This window comes from Nasonia vitripennis, chromosome 5, assembly GCF_009193385.2.
Source record: "Nasonia vitripennis strain AsymCx chromosome 5, Nvit_psr_1.1, whole genome shotgun sequence".
NCBI lineage: Eukaryota > Metazoa > Arthropoda > Insecta > Hymenoptera > Pteromalidae > Nasonia > Nasonia vitripennis.
Window position 1 is genome coordinate 2,330,682 of NC_045761.1, and position 24,521 is coordinate 2,355,202.

General features: G+C 42.3%; 3 protein-coding genes across 14 annotated transcripts in view; 2 read left to right on the forward strand and 1 right to left on the reverse strand.

Moving 5' to 3' along the window:
- Positions 1–958: 958 nt before the first annotated feature.
- Positions 959–15,560, reverse strand: LOC100123013 (lethal(3)malignant brain tumor-like protein 4). 9 transcript variants are annotated; one of them, XM_008203664.4, is made up of 16 exons: positions 15,250–15,560; positions 7,523–7,823; positions 5,680–5,947; positions 5,321–5,584; positions 4,623–5,242; positions 4,203–4,525; positions 3,890–4,121; positions 3,607–3,808; positions 3,309–3,526; positions 3,001–3,229; positions 2,742–2,931; positions 2,543–2,664; positions 2,107–2,455; positions 1,944–2,018; positions 1,542–1,854; positions 959–1,456 (listed from the first exon to the last, which is right to left on the reverse strand). In XM_008203664.4, exons 1-16 carry the CDS (start codon positions 15,273–15,275, stop codon positions 1,331–1,333), a joined length of 3,858 nt encoding a protein of 1,285 aa, XP_008201886.1. In that variant the 5' UTR covers positions 15,276–15,560; the 3' UTR covers positions 959–1,330. The 9 variants fall into 9 exon arrangements, with proteins under 9 accessions (XP_008201886.1, XP_008201887.1, XP_016842439.1 ...); XM_008203665.4 differs by having other exon boundaries at positions 973–1,456; positions 3,607–3,805; XM_016986950.3 differs by lacking the exon at positions 15,250–15,560 and adding an exon at positions 13,934–14,325 and having other exon boundaries at positions 973–1,456.
- A 338-nt stretch (positions 15,561–15,898) lies between these two features.
- On the forward strand, positions 15,899–21,047 carry LOC100123024. 3 transcript variants are annotated; one of them, XM_001606581.6, is made up of 6 exons: positions 15,899–16,632; positions 17,571–17,998; positions 18,079–18,213; positions 18,294–18,542; positions 18,612–19,436; positions 19,499–21,047. In XM_001606581.6, the coding sequence occupies exons 2-6, from the start codon at positions 17,692–17,694 to the stop codon at positions 19,978–19,980; spliced, it is 1,998 nt and encodes a 665-aa protein (XP_001606631.2). In that variant the 5' UTR covers positions 15,899–16,632; positions 17,571–17,691; the 3' UTR covers positions 19,981–21,047. The 3 variants fall into 3 exon arrangements, with proteins under 3 accessions (XP_001606631.2, XP_031788415.1, XP_008201890.1); XM_031932555.1 differs by having other exon boundaries at positions 16,064–16,604; XM_008203668.3 differs by lacking the exon at positions 15,899–16,632 and adding an exon at positions 16,947–17,272.
- Positions 21,048–22,993: 1,946 nt separating this feature from the next.
- The window catches only part of LOC100123035, an 84,456-nt gene continuing 82,928 nt past the window's right edge, over positions 22,994–24,521 (forward strand). The window contains exon 1 of one of the 2 annotated variants that reach the window (XM_031931910.2): positions 22,994–23,313. In XM_031931910.2, the coding sequence (XP_031787770.1) occupies positions 23,231–23,313 (83 nt within the window). In that variant the 5' untranslated portion in view covers positions 22,994–23,230. The remainder of the gene's footprint in view (positions 23,314–24,521) is intronic. The other variant, XM_031931909.2, reaches the window with a different exon arrangement.

Consider the following 24,521-nt stretch of genomic DNA (forward strand, 5'->3'; position numbering starts at 1 on the left):
CCTGCATCAGGTGCTCGGTGGTGGGGGGGTGTGTATATAGCTCCTATATATGCTCTGTATTATAGCTATATACCTACCGGCCGCTGTCGCGCCTACGCGCACATTTTTGCGCGAGCCTCCTCGCGAGCTGTTGTTACACATTTTGTTTCTTGACCCCTCGCCTCGGGGAGGTATTATGTATAGTGTAGAACGCGCGCACTGCATATGCGGGAGGAACAATGAGCTGCTTTCTCGATCGCTTTGTGCGACGCTGTAGCTGCGATTTGAATTTCGATACTTGCGCGAACAGACGCTCCAACATTTTGAAAATATCCTGTTACTTTTTCGCGGACTCGTTGCAGTTTTTTATTCTCGCAGCCAGACTACAATCATTTGACGCTCTATATATTTATCTGTTTAACTGTCAAAGAGCCTCAATTTGTCCGTGGACTGAAAGTGAACTGTGTCACGTAATAATTAGCATATTAGTGCCGGAGCTCGGTGAGATGAAACCACTGACACATTAACTAACTCGACGGGCATTCGCCGTGTATGCATCTGAATGTATAATCGCACGCGTAAGAGAAATGCGAGAGACGAGACATATTTATAAGCCATATATCTCTGCGCGGCGCGGTACGAGAGGCGGATCGTTTCGAGCCGGTTATGCAGAGTAATCGTATAAATAAACAACCGTATAGCGCGCGATCAACTTTTATAGGGAAATCATTTCGCTTTTAACTGTGCTGCACAGTACAAGACGTAGTTAGTCATAAGTAAGGTTTGCGAGTAGCTACAAACTTTGCGGTAATGATTACCGACGGCGCAGGGAGCTGCAAAACGGAGTAGAAACAAAAAATGAAAAACAAATTGCTTTGGAGTTGTAACTCGTATTGTAGTTATATATTTACTTCTTATATAATTAAAATGTGTAACTTGTAAAAAATTAAAATAAATCGTTCTTAATAATAATAAACTATAACAATGATCAAGTTCTTTGTATTACAATATTTTAATAATTATTAGAAGATATAACATATTTACATTTGTACATGATTGTATGCGCTCTCGTCGCTTCGAGGAAATGGATTTTAAGCGAAGGCGTAAGTACACGTTTTACGTATATGTGTATTCTCACGATTTAACAACGTCAATGACACTTTTCACTTGATTCACATACTTCTGTCTTCAGAACAACTGATTTCTGCATGTGATTTAACAAAAAATTTATCTTTTATAGATCACGAACTAAAACGTAGAACATTTATCAATGTTCAATTAAAATCACTTTCTCGTCATTTTTCGCCATGTCGTAACGTGCATGTCTGAACAACCTTCGAGTAAAAGGTTTTCACGTCGCCCTCTTGCGCAGTAAAACAATACTGTTATATAATTTTATAGCCGGACCAAGTCTCAATCCGAGCAGCGATACTAAATCTTCTTGGGTTAGCATTAAAAATGCTTCTCCATCGATGTTCTGAAATATATTTTAAAAAGTTGAATATTTTTTCAAAGTCTGATACAGTCTTTAACAATTTTATGATGACTTGACAAAAACTTACATGCTTTCTGAAAATGCTTCCAATTTCTTTACAGTTAGGTACACTTTGAATAAACTTAATTACTTCTTCATTAGACCATCGACGTGGATTTGTATTTTGCTTTGAAACTACTCTATTCAAAGCATTACTGTGCTTTGCCCATATGTGTGGAGCGTCGGGCAATGGATTGTATCCTGGATTATAAACAGAATGGTAAAGCTCCATTCTTAATTGCTTATCTGGGATATTTGAAGCGTAAGACACTTGAGCAGCCGAGGAATCTTGAGTGGAATTCAGCATTGAAATAAGACTAGTATCATCGCTTGCATGTTTCCTACAACATAATAAGACATTCATTAGTACATAATTTATAAACAAACTTCTATTCATTAGCAATACATAACGATAATTTTAACTGCATACCGCTTTTTTCGTTTTCTAATGATTTCATCGTCGTCAGTCTGTCCATCACTATTGTTCCTCCATTTATTGCTAATTCTGGAAAGAAAAACAATGTTTAAATATATCGAATTGATTCACCTTTAATTATTTGTATATAGAAGGAGATTTAAAAATAGAATCTCACCTCTCAGAACTGTCCATTCTATCGCATGAATCACCGTCTTCATGCTTCATATTTTCTACTTTTATCGATTTTTCTTCATACGATAAAAGTCGCTTCTCTGCTCGTTCAGACTTAATTCTTTCAGACTTATCATATTTCGTTCTTTCTGCTACAAAATCTTCATCTACATCATTGGCTTCATGCTTCAGACTTAATCGGTCGGTAATAGTTTTAATTTTGTTTAAATTTTGCGGCGAATATGGGCAACCTGATGCAGAGTTGTGTGTCGCAAATTTGGGTCCCTTTACGTGTCCAATACCTCGGCAACCAAACGTTCCACATTCGGGACGATCAGTCAGATTATCTGGAGCTAAAATTAATATGCAGAATAGCATTAGTTTATATAGTCATCAAATGCCAAGGAGAGGAATTTATAAACGTTCAATAGTTTACTTACTCAACGGTATTTCTAATGGATGTCCAGTTTTTGAGCACCAGCCCATAGGGTGAATGTCCGGTGAATCGTCATCAACCCAATAAGCATGATTTTCGGGCCATCCATCAAACCTGATTTTTATCCTAAGTAAGAGAACGTAAAGTTATGAAATACGGCGCGAAATGGAAAATATAACTTTAGTATATAACATTCTACATACGTATAAGCATCACAGTCTTCTACAGTTGCTACCCTAATTAACTGCGGCAGTCGTTTATCGACCGCTTCGAGTTTTAGTCCTCGTTTGAAACCGCATACTGGTCGTTGTTTGAAAGCTCGCGCTGGTGCTGCAACTGACTGCGTTTCTCTTAAATATGCGTCCCACGAGAATGACTTTGAATCTTTGTAATCTACGACATAAACGTTAAATATTAGATTCTGATTTATCTGTAATCGTCAAAAGTTATCAAAAAACTTACAATTTGGTGGCGTTAAACTGTGTCCGTTATGATGACACCACCCAACCGGATGTATATAGGGAGAACTAACGTCTGCCCAATAATCGTATACGTCATCCCATGAATCAAAATGCACAAGGATTCTTGAATCCATAACATCTGCTACACTTGCTACACAGACTAACGAAGAATGCTTACGATCAACAGCTTCGAGTTTCATACCAACTCGAAAACCGGTTGGAATCATTGACTGAAAACGAATTATATTCATTAATGTTGGGCTAAAATTATTGCTCACTCTTTTACTCTGAATTTACTATTGTACTTACATTTTTATTCGAAAAAAGCGTCTTTGGTGCTGCAGTAGCCTTACAAATTCTAAGATAAGCATTCCAATTGAAGTTGCTTTGTACGTATCCCTTTGGAGGCTGCAATTTATGACCATTTTTCTCAGCCCAGCCAACAGGAAAAATGTCCATGCTATCAGCATTGACCCAAAAATCAAAATTCTCTGCGTACCCGTCAAAATGCAATCTTAATCGATAACCTAAAAATGAAAAAAAAATTGAATGTAACGGTATGCGGATTCATTTGAAAACAATAAACAAAAGAACTTGGTTTACTTACCGATAATTTCTGCGATAGTTAAGACACAGTAATGCGATGGATGATTTGGATCAATACCTTCTAATTTCATTCCTACCTTAAAGTTATTTTTACTATACGGGAAAGCATCTTTGAATAATCTAACTGGGGCTGCTTTTGCTTTAGTATGCTCAAGATACTTTGACCAAGAAAAGCCACGTTTTCCTGTTTGCCATGGATACTGCTGAAATGTATTGAATATTATAGAACGCTGATGTGTGAAATCAAGACAATCAATTAATTGTAAGCAAGACGCGATACGCACTTTCGATTCAGACTCTCCTTGACTCTCCTCATCCATTGCAGCAGCATTCGTACTATCTTTTGTATCTTCATCTGTTTCAGACTTTTCTTTATCTTGTGACTTGTCCTCGCTGTCTCTTGATTTATCGTCGAAATCGTTGGACTTTGAATTTGGCTCTTTACTTTTGTCACGATCCTTTGCTTGCTGTTCTTGCAACATTCGTTTGCGCTTCTTCTTAGCTCGCATCTCTTTACTGATGACAAAAATAAATCATTTATTTTAACGATACTCATTAGAATCAAAATTGAAAATAAACTGCAGTATCTCAACTTACTTAAGTTCCTTTTCTTTGCGAAGTTTCTGTTGTTTCAGTACTTCTATATATTCTGTACAAGATGGACTGCAAGAATTGGGACTTTCAAACTCTGAGGCCAATCCATGGCAACCACAGCCTTCGCAGCAGTAAAACGTATCCGCTGAAACTGTTCGTGGTTTTTTATCTTCTGGTTTCTTTTCATTTACAATCGTTGGAGTGCTGGATTTGGAAGAGTTTTGAGTAAAGCATACGTTTTCTTTATCACCGATATTTCCATCTTTATCCTGTTTGCTTTCATTTTCTTCCACAACTTCCATTAAGCCGAACTCATTCATACAGAACTAAAAAAAAGAAAGAAATATAAGTTAATCATTGATGTTTTCACAATTTGGTAAACTAACAAGTTTAGAGTAAATAAATCAATTTTTCCCTAATTACCTTCAATGTACTACCAGGCAAAGAACCCACACCATCTTTCCAGTCTAATACTTTTGCAGCATCAAAATTTGAATCATTTTGATCTTTTGTTTCTTCATTGTTAGCTTTGCCGTTGACTTTCTCAGATTTCTCAACAACTTCAACTTCTTTCTTAATCGATTGCTTTATAACTTCAATTTTAATATCATCTGATAATAAAACGCGCTTCATTTTCTTTTCTTCACTAGGAATTACTTTAATCAAAGTAATATCGTCGTCACTTTCTTTGTCCTTTTTCTTTTCTTTTTCGCCTTCAGATTCTGGACTATTCAAAGTATAATTAGGTACTTCTACTACACCAGAGTCTTGTGAAGAGGAATTTGAAAAACTTCGCTTCTTATATCGCTTTTCTCCTGAACCCCGTAAAATATTGCTTATGGTTTTTTTTCGTTTCTCGGGTAGGTTGTTGTCTTCTTTCTTTGGAATTGGTGTGATAACTGCTGAATCTGGATTTTCAGTTATCTTTATGCTTTCCGAAGAATTACTGCTGCTTTTTGGTACATTTAACAAACTCATCTTTGCTATCGGATGCAGTGGTGGTGGATTTGTTGTTGAATTCGATGTCTTGGATTCCCTCAGCACTGAAAGAAAATTTCCTGGTTTATTTTTACGAAATAAAAATAAATCAAGTTATTTTGACTTTATTTTAACTTATATACCTGTTATAGCACTTTTTGGCTCAGTACTGAGCTGTCCGTTGCTGAACTTGAAATTGATATTGTTCTGCTTAAAATTGAGGCTTTGCTTACTAGCAGAGGCACTCTGTTGCGGTATGTTCACAGGCAGTAACAAGTTTGTCATATGTTTGGAAGATTGATTTTGTAAATTACTAGACGTACTACTAGGTGTCTGTGCAACATGTGAAATAACTGGTGCGATCACTAACTTCTGCTTTGGAATCTGTGCTGCATTAATAGGCCCAGCTTTAAATGCAAAATTTATCATTAAAACAATTAGTTGTTTTACAATTAATGTTAAAACTCTTGAATTGTACAATAAGATCTTCATAAATTATTACCTGCAGGAATCACAACGGTCTCTCGAGGTTTGATAATTCTCTTTAGAAAGGTTGTTCTAGACAATCCTCCAGCTTGAGTTTGAACTTGAGTCTCTTGTGAAGTACCAAGTGGCATTATCTGGGCACCCGATGCATTAGGTTTTCTTACCAAAATATGCTTCTGTACTTGAGGTGCAGCAGGAGTCGTCACAGTCTTTACTTGTCTATGAATGGTAATGGGCTGTGAAATCTGAGTCTGACTAACTTGACCAAGACCTTGAAGCACAATCTATAAAAAGCAAATCATACATTGTATGATTTATCAGTTGAATTGATATTTTTCTATGTTAAAACAATCATTTGTAAAATGTGACAACAATGTTTGAAAGTCCTTGAAAATTTAACGAGTTATACTTGTATTATTCAAGATATAGAACGCATTAACTGTATATTAACGTGTTATTGACATTTCTTTTGAAAAACAGCTTTTACCGTACACGTACATAGGCTAATTAACTCGTCTTATCTTTACTGTAAGAATGACAAAGTTTATTTTCAGACAAAATAATATTTAAACTCAAAACCTATATTTTTTTCTTGAAAAAACAGGATTTAGCATCCGGATGAGAAATAAATTGAAAACTACTGAGTTAATTTCAATAAATATGCACAAACATTTGGGTACTGCACTACTGGCATCAAAACTGATGCTCATGAGTGCAAATGCACCTCTCAACTGTTAAAAGTTCCCAACAATGCCCAAACTGCATGAAAACAGAGATTGAATAACTCAAGATCACTTTAATACTTATGTTGTGAGAGCAATTGATAGCACAATTCAAGTTGCTCATGAATCATAACAGAACCATCATCAGTTCTCCTCTTCAACAATCCATGTAACCAAACGGTGTGCAACAAAAATTACATAACGAGTCCCAAAAAGAAATAAAAGCCTCCCCTGCACAGTGCGCGAAGTAAATGGGGAAAAAAAACCTAAGCTAGGTTAAAAATCACTGGTTATACCTGAAACAGCCTTTTAATTCAACAGTCTCGCATTCTCGAGCCAATCATCGTCGCGGTCGGCAGAGAGCTCCGGAAAACGATGATCGCGCAAACCGATTAAAAGCAAGCATCGAACTGCAGCACCAACTCCCGTGGATCATCGCGCCCACGCTCGAATCCAGCCGAACGAACTAAGTACGCTGGGGCATCCGAAAAAGCCCGTCACCACGGGCCCTCGTAGTATTCACTCATGTACACAGGCTTGTATATACTTATATATTTCGTGTAGTTCCGCGTCGACGCGTAAAAAGTACAATATTAAAAACCGTCGTAGCGCAGGGAAAATAAGTAAGTATAGGCACACACAAGCTTAAGCTGGCCAACGTCGGCCGTGTGTTTATAAGCGCGCGACTTTACATAACACAGACACACTGTAGATAATGCGGATAATCAGTCCCGCAGCTTCTCTCTCGCCCGACTATGTCGACTCGATCGTCCGTCAATGAGTCTTCACGTGCTCGTGTTCAGGCGGCGATGTGATTCACAAATAGGACCATGGGCCGCGCAGCGAAACGACCCAAAAGCCAGTTCCATGCCTCTATTACGCTCTCCGCTGTATGTATGTAGATACGCTCGACTTGCGGAGCTGTGTGTGAGCGCGCGCAGTGTTCGCCACACAGCCACACGGCGGCGCGCGCGTGAGTCAAGGTGCGTGCGAGATGCTTTTGTGTGTGCCTGCGTGTGTGTGTGTGTGTGGGTACACGCTCTTTTCGTGGAAAGTATATACATATTCGAGAGCGCGCGGCTGCATGACATTGATGCACTATAATATCTCGTGCATCGTTACGGAAAAAGTACAAACCTGATTGAAGGCGGCGATTTGGGACTTGTCGATGACGTGAACGAGCGGCTGGCTGGCGCCGTTGTTGTTGGTCTGATTCGCGTGCAGCTTTCCCTGCCCGATGTACAGCATTGACATCACGCGAGTCGACGGGTCGTCCACGGCGGCACTGCTGCTGCTGCTTACGCTGACACCGTTGTTGTTGTTGTTGTTGTTGTTGTTGTTGTTGTTGTTGCTGCTGCTGCTGCTGCTGCTTACCACGGCGGCAGGTGTCTCCGTCACGCACTTATTACTGGCATCGTCGACTAGGATCTCCTCCATTCTGAAAAGGAAATTTTGAAATTTTACTCGTCGCTGGGCGTTGTTTGTTGTGCACGGTGCCGCCGATCTGCCTTTGCGCCGGCCCTATGGATTAAACAACTGTATAAAAGCTAGATTATTGTGACAATATAAATATAAAGCGTGCCGTGAATCAGCTCGGAGCACTTCCGAGTTTACGGTTCGAGGCTCGTCTATGACTAACGTTTCCTTCCCAACGTGCTACGGAATGAAAGTTTTGCGAGTAAATCGCATTCATTTGCATGCCCTATTATAAACGTTATTATTTAAGCGAAGCACCCGAATCGCGGGCACTTTCCGCAAAGCGAGCTCAGTGCTACGGGTTAAGTAATGGGGAATTACAGCTATCACGAGGCGGCAACAGCGGCGGCGACAAGCAAGAAGACGCCCAGAAGCAGACGACGCCAATGGCTCTCCCACTGCCCGCATCTTTATCATCCTCGAGTCTTCGCTCGTCGGTCGAACTTGAAAATCGATGACTCTCCTCCTCGCTGATATATAGGGCGATGCAAGCCTATCGCCGGCCCTGCCACAAAGTTGAGCAGCGCAGCCTGCTATGCAGAAAGTAATAACGCCCGCACGAAAGTCTCGGAGAGAAACATACATAAGCGCCGGTTTTGGTGCTCGTCCCCCGTGTGCTGCTAGTGGTACACTGAGCGAAAAATCGATGGACGCGCACTGCGGAAATATATATCGTGCGCGCCTGCCTGACTAGGTATAGGCGTGCACGAGTGTGTCGTCGTATATTAAGTGTACACCTTATAGCCGGCCACGAAAAGGGAACGCGCGCGCCTGTACGTGTGCGGTATGCTTTTACTTTTCCATCAAACGCGCCTTATCGTATTACGCCGTTGAGTTGCGTGTGTACATGGCACCGCACGAGAGAGAAAGAGAGCTGACAAGATGGAAGACGCGCGCTTTTGAATTTTCCCGCGTTGGACTGGGTTTTTGGCCAGCTGATGCAGCTGCCTTTTTATCATTTTGGCAGCACTCGATCTTCCAGTCCTGCATCCGATACGAAATGCCGAGCGAGAAGCGTCTTCTGCTCCGAATTTATTAGGAGGCGTTTTATTTAAATCCTTAGAATTCGGAGCACTTAGCAACGGCCGATATAATCAGTTGGCGTACGCGAATTTTCGTGCTGGTTCGGCACTTTTGACAAGTCGTGCATGCGAATAGATTCCTACGTACCACTTTAGTTAGGGACGAAAGTCGCAGATCCTCGTCCGGAAATTTCTCGAGACGCACGTGGCTGGATAGCTCACAGGCGCACGCATCTACTCGATCGATCGGGCTACAGATTTTCGAGTCCGGTTATAGGTATACCTACTGATAGGTACCGCAGGGACCGAACTACTGAACGTCGCCTCTCCGACGACTACTGCTATACTGTGCGTTGTGCAGCAGATACTGGAGCTCGAGCGGCGTTGCCGATGCGAGCCAGATGGCGCTTTCGGCGCGTACGCGCATTCGGAAGCGCGCGAAATTCGAACGGCGCGCCTCCCTCTGTGTTTGCGAATCCGGAAGAGGCAGAGCCATGTATGCGTGTGAAGAGAAACGTATGTTTATGTGTGGATATGTACGCAGGTGATGCCGGAGTGTGTATATAAGCATGCCTGTAGAACGAATTGCTCGCGTCATTGGCATTTCGTGACGAAGTTTTACGTTTTTGCAGATTGGAGTTAGTGATTTTCAGTGAGAATGTTTGAATTGGAAAATTATTTTCGTATTTGAAAATGCTTTATTTTTTCGGACCGGATTTGACCGCACGTAATATTTACGAGGACAAACGACGTGTCGATACCGAGAAATGCTTACATATTATTATTATGATGACTGTTGGATTTTCTTCCAAATAATTTTTATCTCAATAAAGGTGAATATGATGGAATTTAATGGGAAACAAAACTTTGACAGTTCAATGAGATTTAAGCATCTATACTACAACCATTTACGTATATAATTCCTTATCTCGCTTTTGATCCACGAAGATCGTACAGATGGCGCTGGAGCAAGCCTTATTAAAATTTGTTGGCAGCACCACAATATTCAATGCAACTCAAAGAAATTCAATAATAGATACGCTTGTATGAACGGGCAGAGAGCATCGGAATGGCGCATTCTTTTGCTATACCAAGGCTTTCTTAATGGGACGTCCTCAACACTTTTTACTGTCCACAATTTAGTGAAAATTTCACTGCTTTCTCAATTTGCATAATAAACCATCCTAATCGCGTGTTCACGAGAACTTTAACAAACGCGCTGAATTAAATATTCTATAAACGTTGCATACATCGATAGTTATGGAGTATTGGATATTGATCGAATCACGTGCATGTTAAGATAATTAGAGGCTAGCTTTTAAAATAGCTGCACCGGTATCCTATGTGAAAGATCTAAAATACTTACATAATGAATAAGCATACCGTGTACATCAATCGATCGTATATGTACTTTTAAATTTTGAAATAATTTTGTCACTTTGTTGAGAAACCCTAAAGAAAATGCGTGGTCCCACAGCCTACTAGAACGATCGTAACCTCACGCCTTCTGATAACTCAAGTTTAACAAAAGCTTCTTCGAAATAACAACAAAAGTAGCCAATTCATTGCCACCACCCGCAATAAACTATTGCAACACAATCAAAAACCGATAACACACGTATTTACAATTATAAATCCAGTGAAGACAAAAAAACAACAATATGCGATTCTCAACACTGCTAAACCAATTAAAAATACTCACAAATGATTCCGAAAATCCGTTTCCTCCAGTGCTCAACACTGCAAAGCCAACGAATCTCAAAAAAGGGCGAAAAAGATTTTGCAAAAGCATGAGTGCACGGCGAAACTGTGCATTGTAAACTACCGAATAGGACGCCACCATTAAAGAAGTTGTAACGTAACGAATAGGGCGCCACCATTAAAACCGCGGCTAACTCGCGAGGCGCGCGAGCGCGAATCTCAAAACTGAAAAACGCAAGACATTCAAGGCACATAGAAACGCGACAGACAAGAAAGTAAAATGCGGGATTGTCACTCATCGCTCGAAGGGCTATAGAACATAAACCGGGCGAGCCATAAAGAGGGCCATAAACCGCCACAAAAACCAAGATCCGAGACATCGGCCAAGGAGGACCTGGGAATGTCCAGACGCCTTCTAGCAGGATTAGGACGAGACCTTTTTCCCCGGGGTTTTACCCGGCCTTGCCACCGTTTTAACCACCGACATCCCTCTGCCGGACCAAGGGACGCGGGGTGGAGGGGGCAGAATCCAACCGAGGCGGAGACCTTCCCACCACCACGGCCGTCAGCATCCCTCTCCAGCACCCGGATCTACCAGGAGGAGGGAACGGAAGCTACGTGCGGCAGAGAAGAACACCCCAGATGGAGATTAGTTCGAGCCGCGCTCCAGAGCACTTCGCAGTTTTTCTGTACCTTTGACACTGAATAAACGCAAACTTAGAGCTTGTTCTAAGTTCTGCCCACAGTTGAAATCCAAGTTACGCTATTTTCTCCTAACCAAAACCTGCTAAGGGCGGCTCCTGTTTCAACATCTCACCGGGAGCAACGCCGATTCAAAAGGCGCGCGCTCCACGCTACCACTTTTCACCAAGCGAACGCACCGGGACAATATAGCATCATACGGTTCTCATGAAACGACGACGCGCGCACCGATTAGCCGAGCCGCCGACCAATGGCGTGCCGTTGAATCTTCCCCTCCCGAGGACGATCGATTCGCCGCTCTGTACGCGCGCGCGCCTGGTTCCCCCAAGGTCGCAAGGCGCGAACACCAAAACGTATCCTTTTTCTTCTCGCAGCGGATCTCCGAGAGTTTGCGACGGATTGTGCAAAAGTAGACTTTGCGAGGATTTTCAAATATGCACGCAGGGCTATGAGTATCGGCTTTCTGTGATAAGATGAATAGTATATTGGCTTTTTGCGAGATAAAATTTTTAGTTTCAAGCATTATTTTTGTTGATAATCGTTGAAGATTCATAAATTAACGATTTAAAAAATACGAGCTAGCCTCTTATTGGAGAACAGCAAGTGTAAGTACAGGAGAGCCAAACGGCGCACGCGCAGTCTTCATTAGGGCCCGCGTTCATTGGAAAAATGCCACAGTTAGGAATAATAAGAAAAAAATAGTAATCATCTGAATGTTAGTCGACAAAAGCAAGGAATAAATATAACTAATGGCTTTTTTGTCACAGATGTATTTATAAGCGTCGAGAATAACTTGACGATTGATTATTAATGACGTTGCTTATTGATAACGTTTCTATCGAGTGACAGGTGATGGCAGAGACGCTACAGCGTCTCGAGAACGAGGCGATCGACGGAATGCTAACTTTGAATGATAACGAATTATTTTATTCTAGGTAACTACAAATGGTTTTATCTGGTGTAGAATATTTCGAAAACGGAAATTTGTAAAACGTCGATTGCAACGCATTAATGATTATATTCGTTCATAGTAAAAACACGTTATATTAAGTTTGTTTTGTATAACAAAATTATCAACATTATTTCAAAGCCAGGAAATTGATCAATCCCGATGGAATCTTTAGCTGATTCACTTTCACTTTGCAGACAGCTGCAGGCTCCTATATAAAGTTTGACGCGCTCCGTGCCCATTCTAACCTAAAACGCGCACTAGCCACAAGATTCCATGCTTTCGCGTTCATCATTCCCGTATAGCGGAAAGTACATTCTAGAAATGAAAATTTCAAATGTTCAAACATTTGTTACTACGAGTATTGCAAACAACCGACTGAAACCGAGATGCTCGATCGATAATTCATTGATCCTCGGATGTAGAATTGTATATAATGTATATAAAACAGCGTCTCTGTGTCTACCCGCAATCGCCGAAAACGTTTAAATTCCACGAATCCTTGCCCAACAACAAATATCCAAGAACGTCCTTACGAAATATAGAACGCAAACACGACTTTGCTACAAAGGAGCAAGAGACGATAAAATCAATGAAACCATACAATGTAATTGCAATATAGCGTGTAACTACCATAAGTTCGAAGCTTCATTAAACATGCGCACGACCGATAAGTACAAGTTGAGTAAAAAAAAAGCAGCCGAGTATAAGTATATAAGAGCGGGGAAGAGGACACCCGAGAAGCGAAGACACCTCGGTGGGTCTCCGGTGTCACGTGAAAATCCTCGCGCACCTTGCAGTGGGTACATCTACTGATTCCTAAGTATTATACATTATATTACGAAGCACAATGCGCGCACGCGCCCCACATAATCCAAAATCGTAATCCCCAAAAATCGATCCAACTCACCAGTCGAAAAATCCAGCCGCGCAAGCACGCGACTTTAGCGCTCCACAATGGTGCAAGTATACGCACTGTGTATATGTATATATGCTCGCGCAGTCTGGGTACACGCACAACGAAAAAAAGCCCGCTCACTCGCAGGTCCCGGCGACTTGCCCCCCCCCCCCTCCACCCCCGCGTTGTGCACTGCGATCCCCCTGCGTAAACCCAGCAGCGGCGGCCCTTTTGCCGAAAAGTCAACGTGCGAGCAGCACGAGGTACTTGTATGCTATGCGTTTTCAAACCTGTATGCACTGTTGCTCGTTATACACATTATAGAGGAATAAAAGCAGTGTGGAATACAAGCACGCGGTGCATTGTCTATAGTACCTCACGCTCCAAAGTATTTTCGGCGGTGCGAGATAGGTATATAGGCGAATGCACAGGAGATACCGCCTGGGGCTGATGCGAGAAAAAACGCACTGGCGGCTGCTGCTACGGATAAAAAGAACCGGGTGGTGCACAGCAGCTCTCGTTCGGAGTATTCTTCCTTCTTTGTTTTTCATTGAATCCAGGATGCAGCCGGAGTTCTATTGCGTTCGGTTTAGGCAAAACAAAAAGCGAAACTTGCGAGCGAATGGAATGCACGGACCGGAGATATATTTTGGAGTCGATCGATCCCCCTTATCCACGGCATCGAGAAAAAGCACGATAGAGACGCAGAGGGCAGATTGGTCCTCCGCACAAGTCTATACTTTTGCACATCAGCAGTGCATCGGGAGGGCAAAGAAACGTGAAAGTATACAAGTACTCACTGTGATCTGCAGAATACGCTGCTCGACGAATTTCTTGTTCCTGGAGTGGCTTCCGCGCTCGACCTCCCTTACACACCGGAGTGTAATGTATCCGCAATATTCCACCCGCGTGAAAAACCTCCCGCAAGAGAGGAAGGCCGGGCGATCCGGTCGCTTTCTGCTGATGCTGCTGCTACTGCTGCTGCTGTCTGCCGACGGAAAGTCACGGCGCGCGCGGGGAAAAAACGCCAGCCGAGAACACTCGCACGGCTTATCGGCTGTGCGGCTGCTTGCTTATCCGAGCTCGGGGCGCAATTTTCACGGGCGAAATTCACGTTTTAAAGTTGTCGGTCGCCATCGGACGGAGTGGCTCTTCTCTGCGATGTGTGCCTCTCGATGTGCTCCGTGCGGTATGGATTGTATATATATGTATAGTTTTGCTCTTACACGTAACGCGCGCACGCGTTTGCCGAGAGGTGCGCATGCGCCGACGCCGCGGGGATTTCTAGCGGCAGAGCGGTACTACCTATGTATAGGTACCCTGTGCGTTGGTGGGAGAGAGACAGGAGTCGCCTGAAGTTGGCGACTGAACTTGCCTCGCTGTCCGCTGGGATACTGACGGGATATGGCAATGCTTATATTTATATAGGCATACTTGCTTCCACAAAGTGCACCTATAAAACTCTTTGTAGTCCCGAGGATGTTGTTTTTTTTTTCGAGGAAGAGAGAGAGAGAGAGAGAGAGAGAGAGAGAAGGATTCTCGAGGTCGAAATACCTGCTCGTCTTATAAATTGAAGCTAATGATAACGATGAACTGCGCTAAATTTTCCGTTATCCAAAAGTTGGGTAATGTGAAATCTTTTTAATGAAAAATGCAACAGGGAGTCTAATATTGGATCGTATGGCTAAACACTCTATATTTAATAATAGTGCTTTCGTTAACCAAAAATTGGATACTGCTAATCGTAGCTTGATTTAAACGCACAGTTGATAAACGTGGTGCATATGCTGTGATGAATAAGTTTTTTGTTAATACACGATAAGAACATCGTGAAAGATTAATTTCATAATCGTATAAGAGCATTACTGCTATACACTGTGGCCTACAGGGGAGAATCTGGCGCTTTGTCTGCGGCAACGATTGATTTTATGTTACGAATTTCATACCAAAATTGTGTACATACCTATACACGTTACTTCATACACTGTTTTAGCTAAATTATTGAAAACGCATTCGAGGTTTTATCAACTGTCTGTCAGTTGAACCCGCCTAATAGTCATGCTTTATAATAGTTACTCGAAGCAATAAAAACTATGCAAACCACAAAATCACTTACCCGTTTACGTGCTGATCGTTATGCATACTCTGTTGATTCCTCTTTCCTCTACTTCACTCGTTATATCTCCGAACAGTCGAAATCGAAGACGAGAACTGCTTACACTGGCTCCGACAGGTCGAACCGAGAGATGAGAGTGACGCAGGGTACCTTCGCTAATGTGCGCGAAGTTCGGTTGGGAATTACGAGTAAAAAGGTCCCCCACTCTATTATTACGATGTTAGTATATTTCTGCGACAGCTTAACGCTAATAAAATCAAACTTTCGTGGTAATTCAGCTCGTAAGGTAGCGTTATTTTTGTTAGTTTACTTTTGTAGTTGGTGCTCAAATCTGAACGCGCAGAAATGGATGAGCGCATGCGCGGACTTGAAGGCGCCAAAATTCAATTTTCCAAGATTCTTGAAATGCGTTGAAGTTCTTAGATAAGCTTATTTGCTTATCGAATCCAGTTGTAATCGACACGCAGTCGTAATAACAAACCAATAAATTAATGACGACGTTTTTAAATATTTGTAAATAAGTTGCCTGACTATCATGCTCTCCAGTGCACGACTCGCAGTCACAATTGTATAATATACATATACCTATGAGACGGGTGCTCCTCACTGCTCCAGTTTTGCTAGAAATGAAAAAAAACAAAAATAGTGCGCATGTCAAAAGCCCTGTTTAAACTGCTTGCGCCGAAAGAAAGTGCATCTGCAGTTGTTATGAGATACAATATATCTATAGCGAACAATTCCGACACCGCCAATCACCACCCAATAACAAAAGAAACGTCGCACACGGATGGATTGCGCACATACTCAGAACTGCGCTGTAAAAGTATGCGTAATTGCGTATATGCGCTCACATAATGTAGGTATAGAAGTTTTACTACGCGAAACTTGCACGTCAGAGCCAGGGAGCGAGACAGACACACGACCTAACCTAACCTCGAAGTTGAGAGCCACACGAAGACAGAGACAGAACGACAATATAAACGAGTCGTATAGCTTGAGTCTCGGATGGAAACAGCATAGGCCGAGCAGAAAGCTGCTCCAGTGAAGTGCGTCTCTCGGTGTGTAAGGATAGCTGTACGCTATATACCTACCGGATTGATAAGTGGAAGTCGAACGTCTCGCGGGGAGGTGATACGTCAAGGAAACTCAACCAAAAATTCTTGTAATTATACGATGTAGAGACACCAGTCGAACCGTCTACCGTGATATACGCGAGGAGAGAATCCCAACTCCATGATCAGCTGATGCGCCTATCGACGTCGAGGGCAGCATCAACAACAACAATAACAAAGCCAGTGCAGAACGTCAGTCCAAATTGATTCCAGTCGACAAAAGACGAGTCATCGAACGTTTTCGTATGTTATCGAGCGACTGAATTAAGAAGTAGGTTCTATCTATGGCTAGCTGCTACTTTATCTATAATAAATAGTCGCGCACTCTATACATATATTACAACCAATCCAAACCATCGACTCCATTTTTTATTTTTCCTTACTGTTATAGCTCGTAAAGTATTTATACAAAATCTAGCTGTCTCCGCGTCGCGAGTGCATCGATCTATTTTTAATGCGCCCACACACACACACACGCGCGCGCGCGCATATTAGTACAAAAGTGGACAAGTATATACACGCATCTCCGATTTTCCTGCTGCTCGGATTAACGTCGTCGATATGCATTTATGTAACAGACGCGGGGAGAGTGCAGCTACGGGCTTCATTTTTAAGTGTACCTAGGCTACTTAGATATGTATAGCTGCACTGCTGGGAGTTGACAGTATGCACGCGCGACACAGTTTCCTTTATCTCCGCTATACATGCGCGATGTAAACATCTCCGAGATTTTTTTTAGCGCACGAATTATACTTAAAATGGATACTTTTAAGTATAGCTCTTCGTGAACTCGGTCGTTGGTTTGTTTTGATTGCGACTTCAGTGGATCGATCGTACGGCCCGAACTTTTAGAGAGTGAGAGAGAAAGAGATAACACAGTGATTCAATAACGAAAAATTGGTTGTCAGACGGTATGATGGAGTGCTTACTTAAGTAACTGCGCGATTTACTTTCGTCATCGTTAGCCGTGTTTGCAGTGGTAGTGATTGGAATTATTCGAAATTGTTTGCAAGCACTTTTAGTATCAAAAGTATTGGCTAAGTGACTGATTTAGGTCAATGAACTATATAAATCTTAAACTGTTAAAATTTAATTTTACCACTGATAAAGAAATCATAATTTTTTTAACAATATCCATAATCTTAATAGTGCAATGATTTTTCTCCCGCTGATACATTTAATTGCAAAGATATTGTTTTTTATGTTTAGGTGCAAACGAATCAGCAAACTCTAGAAGCATATCATTAAAATGCAGTCAACAAAGTTCTGATCGTTGCATCTCCACTGCGTTATTCGAGTGAATACAATTGGACTGTTATTTTTTGTAAAAATGGGAGGTGCATTTAGTAATGGACAGGACAACGATGAACTCGTAGATAATTTGGTGGATACTGGCTATATCAGGTCAAAAAAGATTGAGCAAGTCTTTAGAGCTGTGGATAGGGGTGATTACTTTCTCTCGTCTCACAGAGAAAGTGCTTATAAAGACTTTGCTTGGAAGCACGGTAACATACATTTATCAGCGCCATGCATTTATTGCGAAGTCATGGAAGAGCTTGCGCTGAAACCTGGCTTGAGTTTTTTAAATCTTGGCTCAGGAACTGGTTATCTTAGTACAATGGCTGGCTTATTGTTAAGTGAGTTATTTTTGCAACAATGTAGCAAGATTATCCGCTTGTACTTTATCGAATTAATAAATTATTTTACATCATTGCAGCTCATAGTGGTACAAATCATGGGGTGGAACTGCATGAAGACTGTGTTAGATACTCATATGATAGACTTGAAGAATTCAAGCAAAGATCCCTTGCCTTAGATGAATTCGATTTTTGTGAACCTGTGTTTGTTCAAGGTAGGCACAATTAAATGCATTCTAGAGTAAGGCAATGGTAAGAAAATCTTCAAATTGTTAACAAATTTATTTTCAAATAGGAAACTGTTTGAGCATTGTGCCTAATAGGCGGTATGACAGAGTTTACTGCGGAGCCACATGTCCAGAGTCTCATGAGGCTTTGATAAAGGAGTTTGTGAAAGTTGGTGGCATCTTGGTGATGCCATACAAAGACCATTTAGTGAGAGCCAAGAGAATCGATGAAACCAAATGGGAACTCGAATCTATGTTGCCAGTGTCTTTTGCCAATTTAGTTGTACCTGCTTCAACTGATGCAGCATGCCGTTTACGTAAGTCGCACTGCACTAATATTCCTGCCGTAAATTGAAAAATTACTTAACCGAAATGCTTCATTTTAGCCGACTGCAATCCACTTTCACTGCAAGAGCTGTGCCGAGGCAAAATTCGCCATCGGTTGCGGCAGAATGTCTGGTCAGAACATACAGATCTCGAAACCAGCAAGCCCATCTCGTCGGAGCGCAACCGACCAAGTCCACCGCATCGAGCGCTGCGTCAGTTTGTCATTCCTATTTTCGAGGAGTCGGACGAGAACCCCGCGGAAGAGGACGAGGAGGCTCGTGTGCACAGAACGCGGCTACTCCTTAACGTCGACGGTTCGCCCGGCGAGAACTTGCGCACCACTTTGCAGTTCGTGCGTGCCGCGATGCAGCCCAACAACGATCGCAATGCCAGCGACGAACAAGTTTCGGCTGACGAGAGACGATTCTCTCCTCCGATCGCTCGTTCTCGCGCCTATCAATGGCTGGAGGAGGACGATGAGCTTTCAAGCAGCACCGAAGAGGATACTCGTTGTGATACGAATCTGAGCAATGAACGGGACAGACGCGACTCTGGGCGCAGCTCCGATCGTGCTACGACACAGCCTAACAGTCGAAATACAAGCGACGAGTGTGATCCTCCAGCTGACGTTGATGATGTTAATAATGTTAACCATAACGAAGCTGATGATGTGAATGATGTTAATGACTCTGCCATTAACATCAACTGGCCAGAAGAGGAATGGGAAGCCGCGGAGCACTCGAGTAGCACGGAGGAGGATACCAACTTTAGTAGCGAGCGAGATAGACGCGACTCAGACTCGGCTTGGGAGAAGTCCCACTCGGAGAGCAACGCCCTGGATCACAGCAGTGACAGGTTCAGAAGCAGGCCTGGACCAACGACTGGTGAATACTCCGACTATTTATCTTTTTTAACGTTGCATCTATTATAATTGATCTCTTTGCAGGCTTGTCGGCGTACTCGAATATGAGTGAGAGTGAGAGCGAACAAGAGGATATCAGCGATCGTAACGCAGCTTCGCGTTCGCCACTGCACCAGCCTTCAACGCTCGTGCAGCGCAAGAAGGTGAGTCGTAAGGACAAGGCAGACAGCGGCATAGTCGAGGACGCCTGCAACACTGGCAACGACGAAGCTAGCTTTAGTTCAGATTCGGACTTTGCGAACGGCACACCTGTGAAACACAAGCGCAGCAGTCCGTCGACGACGCCGCGCGTTAATAATCATAACAACAATGGTGGTAGTAATGATAACAGCTGCAGGCAGCGAAATCGTCTGAGAAGGCTTGACTCCAGCGAAAACCCATACAATTTTAGCAACTTTCACTATGTCGACACAAACGCATTCTCATCCTATATGAAGGAAAAAATACATCAACTGCCCTTACCTTACTCCCTCAAGCTGTACATAAATTATAATCGAAATCTGTAATTTTTTAGTAAGGGCATCGTCACTTAGTGCGTAGCTCGAGTTGTTAATCGGAGGTTAAATTCTGTACGTAAGGTGGCTCGAGTTTCTGGTGCTAAAGAGTGGCAGCTGTATATCGCGTTCAGTTTAGTTGAAAAGTTAATTAGACACTTTTCGGGTGACAGGGACCTTTCAATCAACGTTTTTTTTTTTGTAGCTTATAGATATTAATATATGCATACTTTTTGTGGTAGAATTAAAATTATTGCAGACTCTATAATTAAGTGGCGATTTGTAGAGCCGTGAACGTTTAAACCTCTTTTTATGTCAATTTTAACACCAAATTTCATGCAGCGTATATGTAAAAGAAAAATTTATCAAGTGCAACTTCTATGCGAATGTAAATATTAAAAAGCGCTGCGGATTCTCTGCCTTTCATAACATTGATCATCGATTTTTCTAACCGTGGGCGTGTTTTAAGGATATTCTTAGAAGATACTAAGCGAGCTGAAATAATTTTACCTATTTCATTTTCGTCCCTTCAATACCCTCTCTCGGTGGCTAGAAGTGCCGCAGTAAGAGTGTCAGTTACCGACTGAGTGACTGTGCCACTGTTGAATCCCAATTAGTTTTTTTTTTATATTACTATTTTATTCGATTTAGTTAGATTATTAAAAGATTTATTTAAAATATATTATGTGTTATCAACCATTGAGAGTATAATTTTCAAGTATTTATCACGGTCTTATGATAAGTTATAATTTAGGATAAGGGTTGAAAATATATCTATAGTTTATTAAATGTATTTACTTGGCATTTAAAAGCAATGATTAGTCTTTTAATTAAATGTGTGATTATGTGGTGATAGCCGATAAGAGTTCAAAGCAACATTGAGCGAAATTCATCTGGTCTTTTTGTATGATTATTAAGAATTATTCCTATGTCTGTTAGTATTTACTCTTTCTCTTAATGTTTATAAAACAAAAAGCTAGGTTTATGAAATTGACAAAAAGGTACTTTTTTAGATAAATCATGTAGGCGATTCACGCGTTTATAATAAAAGTTTTATAATAAAAATATAAAATTTTAAATGTTGCAATCATTTAACCGATCCATCATTCAACAGATAATCTGGGATATCGTATAAATCTAAAAATTTATTCATGTTTTCACAGTCGTTCTACTCAAGAAGACGAAACTATTCACAAAGGCAAGTGAGAAAATGAGAAACGGGGAGAAAAAGGCGAACGCGTGAGGATGGCATACAGATTAATTGAATCGATAAATATACATGGGGCAGTGGACTGCAGGCGAATGGAAGTAGTAGAAATAAGGCACTAAAAACACAAAGAGAAATGGCAAAGGTAGAGAAACTTTTGAGATATGGTCTTATTGCGAAGACTTGTACGAACAGATGCAATAAAGCGCTCCCTGTATATAAAAAGAGGATCCGAAGTTGTATTGCACGAAAGGAGACATTCGGCCTCTTTATATTTTTACAGGGATGGTGTAAAACCTTACATAAACGTATACTCGACTTCCACCTCTCTCAGGCACAAAACAAGTTCGACCTTTTTTCGCTGCACTTCTCTTATATATGTCGAGAATTTATCGTTGCAGTTCTTCAATAGAATTCCGACCACTCGCGGAGCGCAGATTCAAATTCAGCGGAGCCGAAGAATCACTTGAATCTCGTATAAAGCTCAAACACTCGCTGCAACCGCTTCGGACCGTAAAAAATTTGAAAAGCAAAAAGGTTAAAAAGAAAACAAAAAAAAAAAAAAAATAGAAATCCCGTATAAGAATCGCATAAATGAAATAAGCAAGCAAGCTCGCGCTTTCGAGCATTCGAGCTTGCGGGAGCTTTTGATGCGTCGCCCAAATCCTTTTGGGATCGCATCAGCCATATAGTCGATGCAGTCGGTTAAGACGCGGCATCTCGTGTGACGCTGGGAATGGACGAGGAGTATTAGGCATTTGCACGTGATCGAGTGAGCTCACTGAAAATCTCGTGATCCCGATGCTGCGTATACGGGCGGGATGATGTGCTTGACCGTTTCGATTTTGTAACTGCGATTCCCATCCGATTTGTGCCATAGCGATATGTGGAATCGGCCGTAGGTCGTATAGATAGAGCCAGTACAGTACGGGTAGCTTTGGACTGGCCTTTCCCTCTACGCTTGATTGGCAAAGATAATTAGGATACCCATACTTGCGCCAAAACTCTCGCCCATTTGACTTTTGGAAATGTATCACTGCTAAAGCGTTCGATTGAATAACTTGTGTTATTGTATGATATTTAATGCACAGATTGATTTAATATATTTAACGAGAATCCAACATAATGAGTACATTTTGAAGTGAATAAATAATCAATTTTCAATAATTTGAAATTCGAGCTGATATGCATTTTCACGCACAAACGATCGGATAAGAGGAGAATAATCGAATAATTTATTTTCAATTGAAAATCATTTCGATCGTGCAGTCGATATGATTTTTCAATGCAATAAAAAATCGAATTCATTATAATCGCGTGTATTCTGCAGAAATAAGCTCGGCCATTTTTTAAACGAGATCGTACTACGTAGACAAGTAACGAATATAGGACGGTATACAGTGCGGTTTTTGACAGCTTCAAATTCGCAACTTTCAAATTGACAAAGTTATGGCTATATATACGCATAAGCTCTTCAAAATAGCGCGACTGTACGTACTGAAGTTACAACAAGGCAACTTTATAAATGCTGAATTCTCCCCCCCCCCCTCTCCCACCACTCTCTCTCTCTCTCTCTCTCTTTACGAGCGCGAGAAAATTACCCTTACGTGTCCGCGCTTTGTGTATAGTATACACGCCGCAGAATTCGCGCGTTAACCTGCACGAGTTTTTGAGTTTTCTGAGACGTGTTACAGAATTTTCCAGGAATCGTGTTTCGTGTCGTCGCCCTGGAACAAAAAAAAAAAAAAAAAAAATGGATGAGTAAGAAAAGGAAGTGCATCTGAAGACAGAAAAGGCAAGTCAGCCGTGAAGATCGAATGGCGGTTAAAGTGTCAAGTGGCGCCACCGCGCGAGCTAAACAGATTTCCGGTCGCGGCCGCTCAAAAAAACGGCAGTTTGACCGTTGACGCCGGCACCTCAGGACGTCTCTTGTTTTCTTCCTGCGGCCGTCGTGAGAGCACCCGCCGCCGAGTGGTGTTCTAGGAAGAAGACCCAGGGACGCATCGTCTTCCTATTTCGGACTAGCTTTGTGCGACGACCATTTTTCTTCCTGTGATGATGGAAACTGATAGGAAACGCTGCTCGAACGCGGGAGAAGAAGCATCGCTGCGGAGAAAGAAGAATCGACGACGTCCGAGGTATGTTAGTTAAACAGAGAATATTCGCGAAAAGAAAACCTTTCACTGCACTGCGATGTAGGTTACACACACGGGGAGAGTATTGGAGCCGTTGTTTAAGTACCTAACCTATTGACAAATACGAATGCATCGCGAATCCGCGCAGTGCAGCAGTCGCAGCCCCCGCGTATACAGAGGCGGCGTGAGAGCAAACATTGATGCTCGTCGCAGTATAGTCGTAATAGTCGCGTGTGCGCTCGGTTCCATGGATACGCTGAAACAATCTGCAGCCGGGCCGCGTCTCTCTCTCTCTCTCTCTCCCGGCATCGAGCGCCTTGATTGCTCCCTCCCCATACGAGTACACTTACGTACAGCTGTATCCATGCATGCGTCGATGTCCCCGTTAACCTCGTCGGGATTTATTTTGTTTCGCGAGAATCAACCGTATAGACATCAGGCGTATATGTGACTCCCATATCCATACTCACAGGGTCAGATCGGAGTATCGCAGTGAAAGTCAGCTCGCGGCAAGCTTTGATATTTTAATTACGCGCGCGACACATTTCCGCGCCATTCCACGCGCGGCGTTTAATGAATAGACGCTCCGCACGGAATATTCAGCCATAATTTAATTGGAGCTATAATTCATTTTTGGAATTTGAAATCGCATATGTGTCAACCTGCCGCGAGAGGATATACCTAGGCGTGTGCGCAGCTATTTCGCGAAACTATACAGGTACGCCGGATCGGCCAGTGTATACTGATGAACGCAAAATACTGCGGTTTTCGCTGTATGTACGGCCAAACTACGTGCGAATCTCGCGTACACCGCGCAGGGGATATCGTACAGTTTGCCTGCGGCGAACTACGATCATCTCCAATTATGCGTTCGCGGAATTGAAATATATCCGGGTGAAAAAATTATTCGCGTACGTTACTGAACTCGTACGCGTCGAAGAGTTTCTCGGTATAGCGTTTCGAAATTAAACTTCCATTTGCTAAGTCAAACTTTTAGTCAAAACTCTGCTCAGCGGAATCCCGTGAAATTTCCGGTCGCTCGTGTCCCCCGAAACATAGCGCGGAGAGAGTGAGAGAGAGAGAGAGAGAAAGAGAGAAGCCGAACATGGAAGTCCAGCGACAAAAAAATCTCTCGAATCAGCTCACAAAAATCCAACTCGACCAGATCCCGAGCGCGCGGAAAAAAAGCGCGCCGTGTAACCCCGCAGCCT